Source organism: Moschus berezovskii, chromosome 9 (assembly GCF_049115385.1).
Source record: "Moschus berezovskii isolate FMDL1 chromosome 9, NW_MosBer_1.0, whole genome shotgun sequence".
In the NCBI taxonomy this organism is placed as follows: Eukaryota; Metazoa; Chordata; class Mammalia; order Artiodactyla; family Moschidae; genus Moschus; species Moschus berezovskii.
Window position 1 is genome coordinate 88578542 of NC_142468.1, and position 17694 is coordinate 88596235.

Here is a 17694-nt window from a genome sequence, read left to right on the forward strand (position 1 = left end):
AAAAAACTCTTCCTTGCAGGCTTCCATTGGTATGAACTGGTAATTGTTTCTACCACATTCATAGGAAGCACAGGTCAAGCAATGGAGAATCTTTCCAACATATTGAGAAAACCTGGAGAACCCTCAGACTGGGAAGAAGATGGGATGAACTTGAGAAGAAAGCTTAGAGTCTCAGTTTTGTTTCTCTTAGTCCCTTCTAGAAGCTGCCAGTTTTGAAAAAATCATCCTAGTCTCTTTCTGCCACTTGATTATGTTTTCACTTCGTGTCCTGTGTCCTGTCTCTTTTGTCTGAAAACCCATGAGAGCAGTTTGAAGGCTCACATACCTGTTTGCTAAATTAACACCTTCCAGAATGAATTGCATTTTTGTTTTTAAAAGAGCAGGTGTTCTCTGAATCCTGGTGCAGGGCCTACTGCTAAAAATGCTGATCCTGCCTCTGATTTCTTGGTGAAGCTCCCAGGGGTATCCTGCTTTGATGTCAGCAAGGGAGTCAGATAAGAAGATGTTGCATGGGGGTTGAAGAAAAATCAAATAGACTGATTTCTGATTTCTTCCCCCTGAACCCAATTCTTTTTTGAATATTTGCTTGCTCAAGTACAACTTTAAAAGAAAATTGAATATGTCAGTACCTTTTTAAGGAAAGAACCTGCAGACATTAAATTTTCCAGTTTAACTTTTGGTTATTCCATTATATACATATATAGATAACTGTGATCAGTTGATGGGTTCCCCTCCTACCCCATTTTTATTCACAGACATAATTCTCATGCTTGTCATTTATTTTTGACTAAAGAGTAGAATTTGATAGGACTGGCTTCACAAATGACACTTTGTTGATTATTTAGATGGCTTCCAAAATTTTATTATTTACTGATGCTTTTATGAGTATTTTGAACTAATTTGTTTTGTTCTTTTAAATTAATTCATACACCAAATCAGAGGCAATGAACCATGTTACCCATTTTGTTATGTATTACTGAATATGTTCCATAAAAAGACAGAACCAATTACAGTGTATATTTCAACTAGTTCCTCAAGCTTTAGGAAGTTGGTTTTTTTTTTTCTTTTTTTGAAGTTTAGTGATTTTTTGTTTGTTTGTTTTGATAGTTTAATAGGGCTCCTTCTCAGTCTGCTTTGCTTTGTTTGCCAGGCTGTATTTTTGAAATGGAATTATTTTCAGTCTAAACTAATATTTAATGAATGCATTTTGAATGTAATTGGTTCTGCTGGATGGTGTAAGATAGGTGAGTAAGATTGTTTTTGCCTCCAAGGACCTTAAAATCTCATGTATGAAGAGGTTGCAAGTTCACAAGAAGGAGGAAACAGATGGCTGTAGAGTAAGAAAAGTGCCCCAGGAGAAAGAGGTACAAAGAAAGTACTGTCGATGTTCATTGAGAGGAAGAAGAACACACATCCAGTGGGGAAGATTAGGAGGGCCTTCACAGAGCAGATGACATTTGAGCTGGGTCTTGAAGGATGGCTAGGATTTCCATGGGAATGGGGGAGGGAGGGGGCCTGGCAGGAAGAGAGCTCAGGATGAACAGCTTCACATAAGTGGGAAAGCTTGGGATGTGTAGAGGAGCCGGCAACTAGTTCAGTGTGCTGGATGCATAGCTGCAGGTCGCAGGAGATGAAGCTGGAAAGGTAGGTGGGAAGGTTTTGTGGTACCAACCAAACACTTTGAAAAGTTTCATGCAAGCTTTTTTCTTCTCAGACCTTTTTTTAATAGATACGTCTAAATAGCTTTGCTCTGCTTTGTGTTTGATTTATTTATTGTTAGTTTGTGTCTTTTATTAGCCAGTAGACAATTGCTTGCCTTTTGGTTTGTTGGAGCAGTACGTCAGTGTAATTATGTGGCTACTACATCATCCCATTGTGATGTGTCCCTTTTATATTGTATTACTTAGGAAAAAAATACATATATTTTTTATTTTCCAAAGCATGTCTTTTGTATGGTACAACCTGCTTTTCTTTAGTATTCATACATGTAGCATTATTTCATAACTAGCAGGAGTATATGGCTTCATTTTCTTCTAGCCTTTTCTCTCCCTTATATGGTCCCATCTGGAATTAATGTGTTTGGGGTGAGGTATGGGTCTGTGTTTTTCAGCTTTAGCATCAATCCTTCCAATGAACACCCAGGATTGATCTCCTTTAGAATGGACGAGTTGACTCACTGGAAAAGACTCTGATACTGGGAAAGGTTGAGGGCGGGAGGAGAAGGGGATGACAGAGAATGAGATGGCTGGATGGCATCACCGACTCTGTGGACATGAGTTTGAGTGAACTCCGGGAGTTGGTGATGGACAGGGAGGCCTGGCGTGCTGTGATTCATGGGGTCGCAGAGAGTCGGACACGACTGAGCGACTGAACTGAACTGAACTGATGGGTCTGTGTTAATTTTTCTACACAATGAGGTCTAATATTGTCATGGAGTTTATTAAATAGGATTTTTATCTCTTGTATTTTCAGGTTTATTTTATGTGGTCTTTATGGTATTTTTTAAACCTATTTCTAAAATTTCTTTTTAACTCTTACATACTTTTGAGTTTTTTTTTTCTTTTTCTTCAATTGGGTAGGGTTAAAGAAAACTTTAAAAATTTTCATGGTGTGTATTTCTATTTATTAATGTCTCCCCCTCTTTTTCTATTATGGTGTTATAGTTTCTTTTGAATAATTCTCTTGTGTCCTGAGTTAATATTTCAAATACCTAACATTTTGAGGCTGTTGTGATTGAACAGTTTTTAATTTGTGTATTCCATCTTGACTGTGGTTTGATTTGTATGAATTGTTTATATCCTGAAGCTTTGTTAAATTCATTTATTATATCTAGTAACTTTTGATTGAATATCAGTATTTCTAGATTTTTTAGTGTCATCTGCAAAATGTAACTCAATTTTTCCCTCTCAAAACCATTTCTGTTTTATAGCCATATCAACTTGCTTTGCTCTCAATAGCAGTTCTTGTGTCCCAGGGGAACATTTGAAACTAATGAAGCTTCCCAGGAACCTTCGGGGCTAGGGGCTTTTCTGCTCTTTCCAAAGAGTTGTGAAAATAGGAAGCAGCTGTCAAGCTTTATAGAAGCAGCGCTTATTAGGGCTGGCAGTGTCCTTACAGATCCTCTAGCCCTGTGCCTCCTTTTGCAGTATAAGGAAACCAGACCCAGAGAGGGGAAGGAACTTGCTGGGAGTTCACACAGCTGGAGTTAAAGAAGGTACCTGAAATTTTATCCCAACTCAGACGTATTTTCATTTGATATGCTTACTTGGTCTGAAAAATTTCTAAGTTTACCCAAAACTGAATTTTGGTAATTTTACCCAGTCTTCTTAAAAATTTTTATAAACCTCTTTTCAGGTAATAATCTGAAACTCTGGATATATCTCTCTATATCACCACTCACCTAAGGTGTTTAAGGAAAATGGGAATGAGGAAATGGAGGGAGGAAAGGATATTTTATTTTTGTCCAGGATCCTTAGTAGGAGGGCCTATTTTTAAACTTCATAATGTCAGTTTTTAAAGCAGTGGTTTTCAGAATAACCACAGACAGAAGTCCCTGTGAAATGAATGCCTTTCTAGAATTGACCTATTTTGAGTTCAAACTGTTACCCAAGAAAGATTCAGAATTTCAGATGCTCTTAAGCACATTTACTTTTCAGACAAAGTAGAACAACTGAGTTGAGTGAATGATTTGCATAGGTTCCAGATTCTGGTTAAATCTTGAAATTTGGGGAGTTGTACGGAGATGTGACTAATCAATCACATTGTTGTACTTACATGTTGACTGGATCCAGGTTCATGTTTCTTTATTGAGTTAGAACTTAAATTTCTAGGTTTTTTTTTTTTAAATTAGATTAGATACTCACCACATTTGAGAGTTCTGAGTTGAAATTATTTACCCTATTTGATTTCATATCTTCCTTCAGTAAATAATCCTTCAAGGATGTCCTTGTTGGGGAGGCCTCCGAAGTTAGCAGGATTTCTAAGCTAACTATAAACCTTTTGTCTAATGGCTTACTAAAATCCAGATTGAAATCCTACCAAAATGCTAGCCTGTATTTCAACTCCTCTGTCTTTCCCTCTCTGAGTCTGTGGAATGCTAGAAAAACAAGAAGAGGGTAGTTTAACATTCCAGTAATTATTAACAGTAGAAAATACATCCTGCTTATCGTAGGCATCCATTTGCGTCCACTGATAAAACTTGGACATTGGAGCCACAGAAAAGTTCTATTCACCAAAAGAAGGACCAGCAGAATGTTGAACCAGGCTCATAACACATTATATTAGTTTAGATAGAGAGTGCACACTTACATTATTTTACTGGAACACTTCTAAAACATAGTCTTTTTTTATTTTTTGCTTATTTTATTTTGATTACTAAATTAGTGCAGGGTTAGCTATACATGCAGCTACTTGTAAAAAGGCAGTCCTGAAGCATTTACAAATAAAAAAGAAGTTATAAAATATTTATTAGGGGAAGTCAAGGGGAGAGTTAGCAAGGAAAGTACCAAAAAACCACCAACAGGTGTTTTGCTTGCACTGAGCAAAGTTTCAGCTTGATAGGCAATCAGGGGGGAGGGTTTTGTGAATTCCTGAAATGTGAGGTGGCATGCGAGGTGGAGGGGACACAGGGTAAGCGGAAATCAGCGGTTCCGGAGACACAGAAGACTTGGGTTACTGGAGGCTCACCCCTTGCTGAGGATCTGTAACGATTCTTGAGCAAGTGGCTTTCTTGAAAAACAAGAGCTGCATCTGTCGGGCCCAGGTATGGAGTAATCAAGCATGGGTCCTAGATTAGGAAAGGCAAAAGATAGGATAAAGGCAAAAGACATAAAACTTTATCCCTGAAGGAGATCATAACTGAAAAAATAACTACCACTGATTGGGGAACTTCCTGATCTGTTTCATCCATTATCTTAAACTTGCACTAAAATTCTGCAAGAAAGGTCATAGTATTCTGTTATACAGATGAGGAAAATGAAATTCAGGAATGTGCATGTTTGCCTAACTAGTAAATGGTGGAGCCAAGTTTGGAACCCAGGTCTGTCTTGCTCTAACACTAAAGCTCTTCCCACATAGCCCTCCAAAGATCGCATAAAATACGAGAGGTCATCTTTGAGCTACTCTTGCCAGAACTGTAGCCACTAGCCAAATGTAACTATTTAAATGTTAATGAATTAAAGTTAAGAATTGGTTCCTAATTTATACTAGCCACACGGAGGACTCAGTGGCCACATGTGGCTAGTGGTTATTGTACTGGAAAGCACAGATTACATTTTTATCATTGCAGAAAATCTTAGTATCTAGATGTTATCCAATTTAACTCTTATTTATTTCTGCCCCTTTATTTTGCAAAGGAGAAAATGAAGGACAAAGGAACTAACTTGTTCAGTGTCTCCAGGTCTGGTTGCCTGGTAGCTTTTCCTATGTTCCACCCTCTTCCTTAAAGAAAACTGAGCAGAATAGAGATGTGCAAAAGCAGTGACTCTGCTCTTTCAGCTTTGCCCAGCCTTCAAACTGGATTGTTCCTCCCAAAGTACAGTCCTGAGTTGTCACGAGTTCAGAGAACATTTCGTGGCTAATTTCCCTCAGGGAAATGAACGATGTTTGGTGGAAAGGAATTCCATGCTAAATGTATGAAATAGCACTTTGATTCCTTCTGGTTCTTTCTCTGCTTTCCAACTAAGCACTTTATAATTGAACTTGCAGCTGCCAACCATTTGTCTTCCAAATAAGGCCAACTTCAAAACAGTTCAAATGACAGAGGTATATATACTTTAAATGGCAGCTGCTGCTTGTTATTTGCTGTTTATTCCTATGGCATTTGTGTTAGGGTCAAATAGATTTAGATTATGCCCAGAATTACAACAATAGATTTCTAACTTGGGTGTTTAGAAGATTAAGATGTATTAACATTCATTTAAGTGATATTTAGTACATACCTAATATGTATCAGGTACTGGGCTGAGCTGTGAGTCATGGGGTCGCGGAGAGTCAGGCACGACTGAGCGACTGAACTGAACTGGGCTGAGAGATGGACAAAAAGAAGGTTTGCTGAAAATTGGAAAAGATGCCAAGTTGAATGTGTTTTAAATTTTCTGATTTTTATCGTCAGTATTTGTCATCCATATATATATATATATACCTATTTAGTCCTAAATTCAATAAAAGCTTCAGTTTGGATCATAACTTTGAAATAAAGTGAAGAATCACACGGAAATGTTCTTTTAGTAGGTGCTGTTAAAGACGTTTAAATTATATATTCCAGTGTTTAAATGACAGTCTAAAATGTATGTGTGTGCTTGGGGGATGAACCTGTGAGAAAAACCAAGGCATTGTACTGGGGTAGTATTTTTAGGAAGCCTAAATGTGATGTTTGATTTCAGTCTAACAGACTCATAGCTTAGAAAATAGTCTTTCAGAAACAGAAATTAAAGTTTGGGGCTTTTTCCCAAAGGAAATGTTAAAATCACAAATGAGTGTGCTCAGAGAGATTAAAAGCAAATTTGAGGAGCTTCTGTGGTGACTCAGTGGTAGAGAATCCGCCTGCCAATGCAGGAGATACCAGTTCAATCCCTGGTCTGGGAAGATCCCACATGCTGTGGAACAGCTAAGCCTGTGCACTACAGCATTGAGCCTGTGCTCCAGAGCCTGGGAACCTCAACGACTGAGCCTTCGTGCCACAACTGCTGAGGCCCGATCACCCTAGAGCCCGTGCTCCCCAACAGGAGGAGCCACCACAATGAGAAACCCATAAAGGACAGTGAAGAGTAGCCCCTGCTCACCACAACTAGAGGAAAGCCCATGCAGCAAAGAAGACCCAGCACAGCCAAAAATAAATAAAAAAACAGCAAAGAAAACAAATTTGATAGCAAGGCGCCCAGGAGAGTACCTGTCTTCCCTGAGAGCACAGAGGCGGGGCGGAGGGGACCCGAAAAATGGTGAAGACAGTAGGATGCAACCTTGGGGGCTCTGACATCTGGCCTTTCTGTCTGAGGTCAGGGGATGGGCGGCCGGGAAAGGCAGAGCATCCAGAGGTCTTAACTGTATTATTTAGAGTAGGGTCTAATCTCTGGTAAATTGGGGATGGGATTACAAGAGTTTCGGAGTCAACAGACCCAAAAGCAGGGTGGTCTGAGGAAGACATTCACCTCTGAGTGGTACTTGTCTTTGGTGTTACTGCAGTGAAGAACCCAGCTTCCTGATCAGATTTTGAACAAATGTTTCTGCTCCCCCACCCCAGGTGTTTCATTTGAATCTAGAGACTGGCCCCTTTTTTAGAGGGTTTTGAAAGTCTTCAGAATTTTCAGGTTGCAGTACTTTTCAATAATAGTACCTTGTGTAGAGCAAAAGTGTGAGATCTGAATTCCTTTTTTACAACTATTAACTCACCACATGACCATTCTGTGTCTGCTTTCCTGAAAGGTGGGGTTGGTGGTAATGCCTTCTTAACTTTCAGGATTTAGGTAATGAGCTCCACATGACCGTATAGGTCACCCCTGGGCCCATTTTCAAGTTCTAAGTAGATCATAAGTAGGTTAAATTTTATTGTTGAAAGGAATCTTGGAGATCTTTGTTGTAGTCCTAATTTTGGGGTAAGGAATCTAGGACTAGAAGAAACCTTAATAAAAGCTGACCTTGTCACAGCAGGTTCTGCTTTGAATTGCGAGTGTTGAGTTCTGAGTGAACATAGTCTGGAGACAGTGAGGCTCAGGGGAGAGGCCTTGGAACCAGCACACTTGAGTTTGAATCTTGACTCCACCTCTATTTTCAATGATCTTGTGCAAGTTTTTTCATATCCTTGAGTCTGTCTCTGCATCTGTAAAATGGGCACAGTAATCCCTAGCCAGCAGAAAGGATTCATAGATACTTGGTGTGTGTAAACTGCTTTTTGATGATTAACTGGACTCATGAGAAGGACCAGGACTAGATTTCTGTCCCAGAGTGCCTTATTTTCTATCAGGTGAGAAGGAGAGAAAATTCTCACCTCCCAAAGAACTTCCAATGATGAGATTCTTCAGCTGTTCTTTATCCTCACAGACTTAGAATAGAGACAACACCGGGCATACTTGCAATATCTGGGGATGTACAGGAAGGAAAAGAATTATTTTCAGTGAAACAAGAGGCTGCAAAAGGTGCCTGGGAAACAACTGCCACAGTACATCCTAATATAGACTCCTCCCAGCGTCTCGAGGCGGCCATCTGCCTGGCAGGCACCACCCAGGAAGCTCAGTTTTCATCTCCAAGAATTTAAAGAGGATTTCCTGGGGAGGGTGTGTGTGCGTGCGTGTGTGTAGGATTAAGGAGGGGTAGTCACTGTCATACAGGGAAGGTATGGTTTCCCTTTCTTCCTGTGACTCAAACCAGATGTTGAGGGTCAGTTCCAGGTAGGTCTTGGGTTCAGCTTCTCCTTCATGTTTCTTCCAGAGGTCTTCCTCAATGGGCCCTGACCTCTGCTCATACTGTGTCTTCTTTTGGGATTCCCTTCTCCACCTTCAGTATATGTTGAAATCCTTGTTGTTATTAAGTCGTTCGGTCGTGTCAGACTCTTTGTGGACCCCATGGACTGCAGCATTCCAGGCCACCCTGTCCGTCACCATCTCCCAGAGCCTGCTCAAACTCATGTCCACCAAGTCGGTGATGCCATCCAACCAACTTATCCTCTGTCGTCCCCTTCTCCTCTTGCCTTCGATCTTTCCCAGCATCAGGGTCTTTTCTAATGAGTCAGCTCTTTGCATCAGGTGGCCAAAGGATTGGAGTTTCAGCATCAGTCTGTCCAATGAATATTCAGGATTGATTTCCTTTAGGATTGACTGGTTTGATCTCCTTGCAGTCCAAGGAACTCTCAAGAGTCCTCTCCAACATCACAGATCGAGAGCATCAATTCTTCAGCACTCAGCCTTCTTTATGGTTCAACTCTCACATCCATACGTTACTATCGGAAAAAAACCATAGCTTTGACTATATGGACCTTTGTTGGCAAAGTAATGTCTCTGCTTTTTAATATGCTGTCTAGGTTTGTTATAGCTTTTCTTCCAAGGAGCAAGCATCTTTTAATTTCGTGACTGCAATCACCATCTGCAGTAATTTCGGAGCCTGAGAAAATAAACTCTGTTACTGTTTCCATTATTTCCCCATCTATTTGCCATGAAGTGATGGGACCTGATGGCATGATCTTAGTTTTTTGAATGTTGAGTTTTAAGCCAGCTTTTTCACTCTCCTCTTTCACTTTCAACAAAAGGCTCTTTAGTTCCTCTTTGCTTTCTGCCTTAAGGATGGTGTCATCTGCATATCTGAGGCTATTGATATTTCTCCCAACAATCTTGATTCCAGGTTGTGCTTCATCCAGCCCAGCATTTCTCATGATGTCCTCTACATATAAGTTAAATAAGCAGGGTGACAATATACAGCCTTGACATACTCCTTTCCCGATTTGGAACCAGTCCGTTGTTCCATGTCCAGTTCTAAATGTTGCTTCTTGACCTGCATACAGGTTTCTCAGGAGGCAGGTCAGATGGTCTGGTGTTCCCATCTCTCAGAATTTTCCACAGTTTGTTGTGATCCACACAGTCAAAGGCTTTGGCATAGTCAATGAAGCAGAACTAGATGTTTTTCTGGAATTCTCTTGCTTTCTCCATGGTCCAGCGGATGTTGGCAATTTGATCTCTGGTGCCTCTGCCTTTTCTAAAACCTGCTTGAACATCTGGAAGTTCATGGTTCACATGTTGCTGAAGCCTGGCTTGGAGAATTTTCAACATGACTTTACTAGCATGTGAGATGAGTGCAGTTGTGTGGTAGTTTGAGCATTCTTTGGCATTGCCTTTCTTTGGGATTGGAATGAAAACTGACCTTTTCCAGTCCTGTGGCCACTGCTGAGTTTTCCAAATTTGCTGACATATTGAGTGCAGCACTTTCACAGCATCATCTTTTAGGATTTGAAGTAGCTCAACTGGAATTCCATCACTTCCACTAGCTTTGTTCATAGTGATGCTTCCTAGGGCCCACTTGACTTTGCACTGCAGAATGTCTGGCTCTAGGTGAGTGATCACACCATCGTGGTTATCTGGGTCGTGAAGATCTTTTTTGTATAGTTCTTCTGTGTATTCTTGTCACCTCTTCTTAATATCTTCTGCTTCTGTCAGGTCCATACCGTTTCTGTCCTTTATTGAGCCCATCTTTGCATGAAATGTCCCCTTGGTATCTCTAATTTTCTTGAAGAGATCTCTGGTCTTTCCCATTCTGTTGTTTTCCTGTTTCTTTGCACTGATCGCTGTGGAAGGCTTGACACCCTGATCTTGCTCAGTTTATAGGTCAGCTCTTCTGTAAATTCATCACAGTCTCCGGGTAGCGGTCATTGTCCAGAGCACGTGCTGCATGTCCCATCGCGTGTCAGTTGTGTGGGTAACTGTGTCCAGTTGGACTGGACTTGAGGAAGTCTGGGACTGGGTCTTATTCTCATTATTTCCGGTGCACATCCTGTTTCCTAGCGTCTGCTTTGGTACAGTTCTGTTGGCTGACTTAAGCCTTGAGATAGCAGAGGGCAGAAGACACTCCTCTCCCAAGGTCGAGACTTGGCTAATCCTTGTGAAGTCTGACTTTGACTCAAATTCGTGGTTGGCTATTTTCAGTTAATAATATCTTGGTGCAAGAGGGTCACAGTGTTGGTGGTAATCATAGCATTTGTTCTGCGAGGCTCTGTGTGCTCCTTATTGTTTTTACATCTATTTCTTCATTCAACCACATGAGGCAGGTGCAGTGTGTTATCTCTACCAGGTAGATGAGGAAGCTGGTCCTGGTTAAGGGCCATGTGTGTGTCTCGCAGGCGGTTAAGTGCCTTTTTAGTCAGTTCAAAGCCCAGTGAAGAAATCGGCAGTGTTATTCTGTGGTGTCCCTGAGTCCCACGCCTGGCACAGAGGAGGCCCAGGGAATGTCTGGGGCCGGATGGATTGGCAAGCCTCTTTTGCATGCTGAGCTGAACACTTATCCTCAGCAAACGCTGGGCTCTTTGATGGATATGTGACATTGGTGGCACCTGTGGCTTTTCACACTCTCCCCCCACGCCTCTCCAGGGACTGGGATAGGACAGATGGCCACAGACATAGGATTGTCAGCTTTGCATCCTCTCTGCAGATCGCATTTGGGGAAAAGTTTGTGCAGTAATATAATTTCGGTAACATGGTTTCATACTGCTGGTAAGTTCTCTAACATTCTGGATAAATCACACTGCAGCAGAATTTGGGAAAAGGATTTAATTTCACTGTGGGTGGCTGTGATGCCCACCCACCGGCCCTCCCGCTCCCCTAATGAATCTAGGCTGATAAGGTGAATGCAGCACTAAGCAGGCTGTTCCTGGACCCAGGATAGCATCATGTTACATTAATCATCCTTTTCACCACCAGCACCTCTCATTCCTTCTCCAAGCCCAGCCACCTGTCTGTCCTTGTATATTAGATGTGGAAAAGATTTTGAGAGTTCAGTCTCCTGGATGTATCATGAAGAGACTGAGGTCCAGAGAGGCTGGGAAGCTTACTTGGTGTGGGATAGCTGGTGAAGACCTGAAACGAGATCGGAGGCCTCCGCTCTTTAGAGCGGGACTGGGTTCTGCCCTGTCCCAATGCCTGCCCTTCGATCTGTCTTACAAGTATGTCAGAGTCTATATGTTCAGTTTAAAATGAAGGAAAATGACCAGTTGCTCATTGTTAAAGGCCCCCAGTGCAGAGTGAATTCATTTCCTCTGAACCCTCACAATCGCTCTTGACATTTCTTTGGTAACGGCCACTGAAGTCTTGACAGATTTCTGTAGAGTTAGCTGCATTCTTAGGGTAACCCCCCTGTGTGGTTTTGACTAATAGGATTCAACTTTCTGGGAAAAAAGAAAAAGAGGGAAGTATATGGAGGGAGAGAAAAAACTATTGTTAATTTGGCTCTTTGACTCTAGAAGTCATCCAGCTTTGATGTGTCAAATATGGGAGGCAGATACAGAATCCAAGTCAGGTGTTTAGATTGCTGAAGATTAGTGAAATGTAACAGTAGGTGCAAGTCTGGCGTGTGAAAAAAAAATAATGCTTTTCGTTTGTGGTGGGAGCTTCCATGTTCTGCATTCTTCTGCTCGGGGACTTGAGGATGTTGGGAGCTCAGCAGTTAGTATGTTGTCAACTGGTCTCTGGTCCTCCCTTGTTAGGGGTGGGCCTGTTCCTTGTCTGAGTGGGAACTGTTGGGAGGGACACACATGCCTGGACAGCCGAAGGGGCCCGTCAACCTGCACTGGGTGATGTATGTAGCAGGAAGTCCCGCTGTAACAGCAGACGATAGTTCGCTGCATAGGTTTCACATGTAAGTAGGTGGTCAGTGTTTCTTCATTTCTTAATTTAAAAATATGTCTATATTTTTCTGTTCTTTCTTTACTAAGAGGAGCTCAAATCTCTTTAATTAAGGGGAAAAAAGGAGCTAATGATGCCCTGCTCCTCTTTCAACACCATGACTAGCTCCCCCCACAGATACAAACTCTGTTCTGACTCTTAATGGGTGCTCTTGTTTGGTGGTGTAGGAGTGATCTGCGGAGGCGGACAGCTGAATTTGCAGTCCTGGCTCCACTCCTGCACCCCTGTGTCGATTGGGCTTATTACTTAACCTCTCTTATCCAAGTTTGTTGCCAGTGTTTGGGAGCCTACCTCTCCTGGAAGTTTGATGTCAGAAATTATCTTGACCATGAACCTTTACATGGTCTCCCTTGGAAAAGCTCCAGTGGAACTGTCCATGAACTACTCAGGAGACAGACTTCTTGGTGGGGGTGGGCGGTGTGGTGATCTTCACACACATGTGTTGTGTTTCACCGCCTGCCCTGTGAACTGGAAATCAGGACTTCAGTCTTGATGCCCCATCTTTAGCCCGGGCCTGGCGTATAGTAGGCGGTCTCTGAACATGAAATGCATGCATGAATGTCAGTGTTAGCTTACCAAGGTCATGTGGGACAGGAGGTTGGCTCCAGTGGGTTTTCTCTGATACCAAATGCACTGTTATGTGCATTGAGTTTCTTGATACTTATGCTTGAATCATTTCTACTCTTTGTTCTTTTTTAGTATTAAACAAAGCTGGGCTAGTTGGAGCCCCCAGATAGGGCCAAGAGATATGGCCCCTGCCTGACTCTGGTAGGTAAAGTGTTTAGTCCCAAACCAGTGAAGAAAAGTTGGGAATATTAATTATCTGATCAAGTAGAGTCTAGTTACTAGACTGTAAATGATAGATGGTGGGCAGGCATGCCATAAATATCTTTGGGCCTGAGGGCTTGAGGAGTTAAAACTCCTCTCAGAATGGCCTAGGCACCTCCTAGGAAGTAGCTTCTGAGGCAGGATGTGGCAAACCAGTGAGTAAATGAGAGCCTTTCTCCTTTGGAAGAAAAGGAAGTGGGTGGGGAGAAGTGAAGAGGAAGAGTCTGATGGACAAATCTTTTTTATTTGCTGCAGTAAGAGCATGCTTCTCTTTTGAATGCCAGGCAGAAACTGCATAATTTTAACCCAAAGCGACCAAAGTCCAAAGAATGCTTCGTAAGGCTGGTTTTGCTGTCTTGTTTTTCTCTACATCTAATAACTCTAAGTTTAATATGCAGTGGAGTATTGTCTTAGTAGATTTTGTTTTGTAATCTTGGTCATTCATTCTCAAAATTCTCCAACGGTGGCTTCAACGGTACATGAACCAAGAACTTCCAGATGTTCAATCTGGATTTAGAAAAGGCAGAGGAACCAGAGATCAAATATCTGTTGGATAATCGAAAAAGCAAGAGAGGTCCAGAAAAACATCTACTTCTGCTTTATTGACTATGCCAAAGCCTTTGACTATGTGGATCATGACAAACTGTGGAAAATTCTTAAAGAGATGGGAATACCAGACCACCTTACCAGCCTCCTGAGAAATTTGTATGGAGGTCAAGACGCAACAGTTAGAACCGGACATGGAACAACAGGCTGGTTCCAAATTGGGAAGGGAGTACATCAAGGTTGTATAATGTCACCCTGCTTATTTAACATATATGCAGAGTACATCATGTAACATTCCAGGCTGGATGAAGCACAAGCTGGAATCAGGATTGTTGGGAGAAATATCAGTAACCTCAGATATGCAGATGACACCACCCTTATGGCAGAAAGCAAAGAGGAACTGAAGAGTCTCTTGATGAAAGTGAAAGAGGAGAGTGATGAAAAAGCTGGCTTAAAACTCAGCATTCAAGAAACTAAGATCATGGCATCAGGTCCCATCACTTCATGGCAAATCGATGGGGAAGCAATGGAAATAGTGACAGACTTTATTTTCTTGGGCTCTGAAATCACTGCAGATGGTGACTGCAGCCATGAAATTAAAAGATGTTTGCTCCTTGGGAGAAAAGCTATGACAAACCTAGACAGCATATTACTTTGCCAACAAAGGTCTGTCTAGTCAAAGCTATGGTTTTTCCAGTAGTCATGTATGGATGTGAGAGTTGGACCATAAAGAAAGCTGAGTGCTGAAGAATTGATGCTTTTGAACTGTGGTGTTGGAGAGGACTCTTCAGAGTCCCTTGGACTGCAAGGAGATCAAACCAGTCAATCCTAAAGGATATCGGTCCTGAATATTCATTGGAAGGACTGATGCTGAAGCTGAAACTCCAATACTTTGGCCACTTGATGCGAAGAACAGACTCATTAGAAAAGACCCTGATGCTGGGAAAGATTGACAGCAGGAGGAAAAGTGGACAACAGAGGATAAGATGGTTGGATGTCATCACTGTCTTGATGGACATGAGTTTGAGCAAGCTCCGGGAGATGGTGAAGGACAGGGAGGTCTGGCATGCTGCAGTCCATGGGGTTGCAAAGAGTTGGACACGACTAGCGACTGAACTGACTGTGCAGTGGAGTACTGTCTTAGTAGATTTTGTTTTCTAATTTTGGTCATTTATATATTCTTTAATGCTCTTTGAGGATTCACAATGTGAGGTGTCATCCGCAATCACACTCTTTTTGTAACCAAGAATAAGTTAGAGGAAAGGTATTCTTGTTTATTTTAGAAAAGCATCTCATTAATGTGGCCAGCTGTTTGTTTCACAGCACATTCTGTGTTCATAACAGTCTTTTGTAACACAGGACAAGAGTATGCTTCCATTTAATGCATGTGAGAGAGCTTGTTCAAGGTTAGATGATCAGTCACCAGCAGAGTTGTTGGAGGCTCTAGACCTCTTGATTTCAAGTTCTGGGTTATTTCCACAATCTTGGTGTCTTTTGTTAAGACTATGGTTATACATTGGAGGTAAATTATTGACAGAGAGTGCAATTCTGCAAATAAAAATGCCCTCAGGGATTCATTCAGTAATGCATATATGAAATGAGATAGCCAAACTGAATTTGGTGAGCTTCAAGCATAGCTGGAAAAGCAATTATCATTTATTAATGTATTGCATCAGTTCAGTTCAGTTCAGTCGCTCAGTCCTGTCCAACTCTTTGCGACCCCATGAATCACAGCATGCCAGGCCTCCCTGTCCATCACCAACTCCCGGAGTTCACTCAAACTCATGTCCATCGAGTCGGTGATGCCATCCAGCCATCTCATCTTCTGTCGTCCCCTTCTCCTCCCGCCCCCAATCCTTCCCAGCATCAGAGTCTTTTCCAGTGAGTGAACTCGTCACATGAGGTGGCCAAAGTATTGGAGTTTCAGCTTTAGCATAAGTCCTTCCAATGAACACCCAGGACTGATCTTTAGAATGGACTGGTTGGATCTCCTTGCAGTCCAGGGGACTCTCAAGAGTCTTCTCCAGCACCACAGTTCAAAAGCATCAATTCTTCGGCGATCAGCCTTCTTCACAGTCCAACTCTCACATCCATACATGACCACTGGAAAAACCATAGCCTTGACTAGACGGACCTTTGTTGGCAAAGTAAATCAGTAGGTACTATCAAATCACATGTTATTCTTATTAACCAACAATTACTGACAATACCATAGCAATATTAAATATTTGTTTATCACTCTTGGTGATTCCAGTATTTTTTTTTATATTGCACTTTCACTTAATCTCTGAAATCACCCTTTATTTACCATCACATCATTGTCTTAATTTGCCCTTCTTTGTATTCCTTTCACTATTCACTAAGGGCCTTGTAGTGTCAAATGGCATGCATTCTTACAGAAGACCTGGGGAAATGAAACAATCCTATAATATGACATCAAAAGTCAACAGGCTTATTGGCAAACTGGACAGAACTGAGGAAAGAATCAGTGACCTAAAAGAAGGGTTCATAAAAACTATCCAAGCTGAAACACAAAGAGGAAAAAAAAGAATAAAAGGAAATCAGAACAGAGCTTTCAAGACAGACTAATCAGATTATCAAGAGATACTGAGATTGCGAAAGAGAGAGGAGACAGAACTGACTGGAGCTTCGAAAGGAATCACTTATGTGACTGTGGAAGCCTGGTAAGGCCAAAAGCTTCAGGGCAGGCTAGCAGGCTGGAGACCCATGAAAGAGTTGCACTTTGAGTCCAAAGGCAGTCCACTGGAAGAATTCTTCTTCTACTGCTGATGAGGCCCATTCACATTATGGAAGGTAATCTGCTATACTAAAAGTCTACCAATTTAAATGTTCAACTCATTTCCCCCCCACGCCCCCCAAAAAAACCCAGAAACATCCAGAATAATGTTTGATGAAATACATTGGCACTGAGACCCAGCAATGCTGACACATGAAATTAACCATATGTCCTTTCCTAGTCACTACCCTCCCCCACCAAAGGGTAATCACTTTTTAACTTTGTTTTTGGATTTTTAAGAAATTGAAGTATAGTTGATTTGCAGTGTTATGTTAATTTCTTCTGTATAGCAAAGTGATTCAATTATATATTTCTTTTTCATATTCTTTTCAACTGTGGTTTATCACAAGATATTGAATATAGTTCCCTGTGCTACAAAGTAGGACCTTGTTGTTTATCTGTTCTGTATTATAGTTTGCATCACTGTTTAACTTTATAATAGCATAGTGTAGTTTTGAATTCTATATATAGATGGAGTGACATAGTATGTATTTTGTATCTGGTCTCTTTCACAGAGCCTGTATACATAATCCTAGAATTTTATTCCCTCGTTAGTGAACCAGTCCTTCCCAGAGTGGCCTGCGGGATGGAGGTGGGAGGCTATAAGCTTCCCTCCACCATGTTGTCTGGGGCTGGCCGTGGTTGGCACACACGGGCAGGCTACACTAACACAGATGGGCCAGTCCAGGTTGGAGTCTGGAGGTTGGTAAGCTGTGCCTTTGGCCCCTTGGCCTTCCTCAGTCAGGCCCCTTTTCCTTTCTTACCTTTGTAACCCCTTGCATCTCCTGTTGTCTGTGGTTTGACTAGGTGGAGACCCTTGATGCCAGTTCTACTCTTTTCCCCTCACATTCCCCCTTTCCCCTCACCTCCCCGGTTAAAGCTCCTCAGGCCCTCAGTCCGAATACGCCCTCAGCCTTATTCTGCACCTCCTCAGCAGGCTGTCACGTTGATAGACTTCCTTTGAGACATCTAGACCACTCTCTCCAACCTACTCCCCATATCCTTTTTTTTAAAATGGGTGTGGAAACCAGGGATACCAGAAAAGGAGGCAACTCCCAAGATCCCTCGGATAGGGAGTGCATAGCATGTAGGTCAGCGGCTCATCCTTAGTCTCTGGGGGCTGTTCCCTTTCTGCCTTTCTTTCCT

The 17694-nt window shown here is 41.9% G+C and overlaps 1 protein-coding gene across 2 annotated transcripts in view; it reads left to right on the plus strand.

Annotated features, from left to right (window-relative positions):
- Positions 1–17694, plus strand: part of MAP2K1 (mitogen-activated protein kinase kinase 1) — a 68752-nt gene that overhangs the window by 9354 nt on the left and 41704 nt on the right. The window contains exon 1 of one of the 2 annotated variants that reach the window (XM_055435406.2): positions 1616–1644. The exons of the other annotated variant lie outside the window; for it this stretch is intronic. Within the exon in view, the coding sequence (XP_055291381.2) occupies positions 1631–1644 (14 nt within the window). The 5' untranslated portion in view covers positions 1616–1630. Of the gene's footprint in view, positions 1–1615; positions 1645–17694 lie in introns of those variants that run through there. 2 annotated transcript variants of the gene reach the window in all.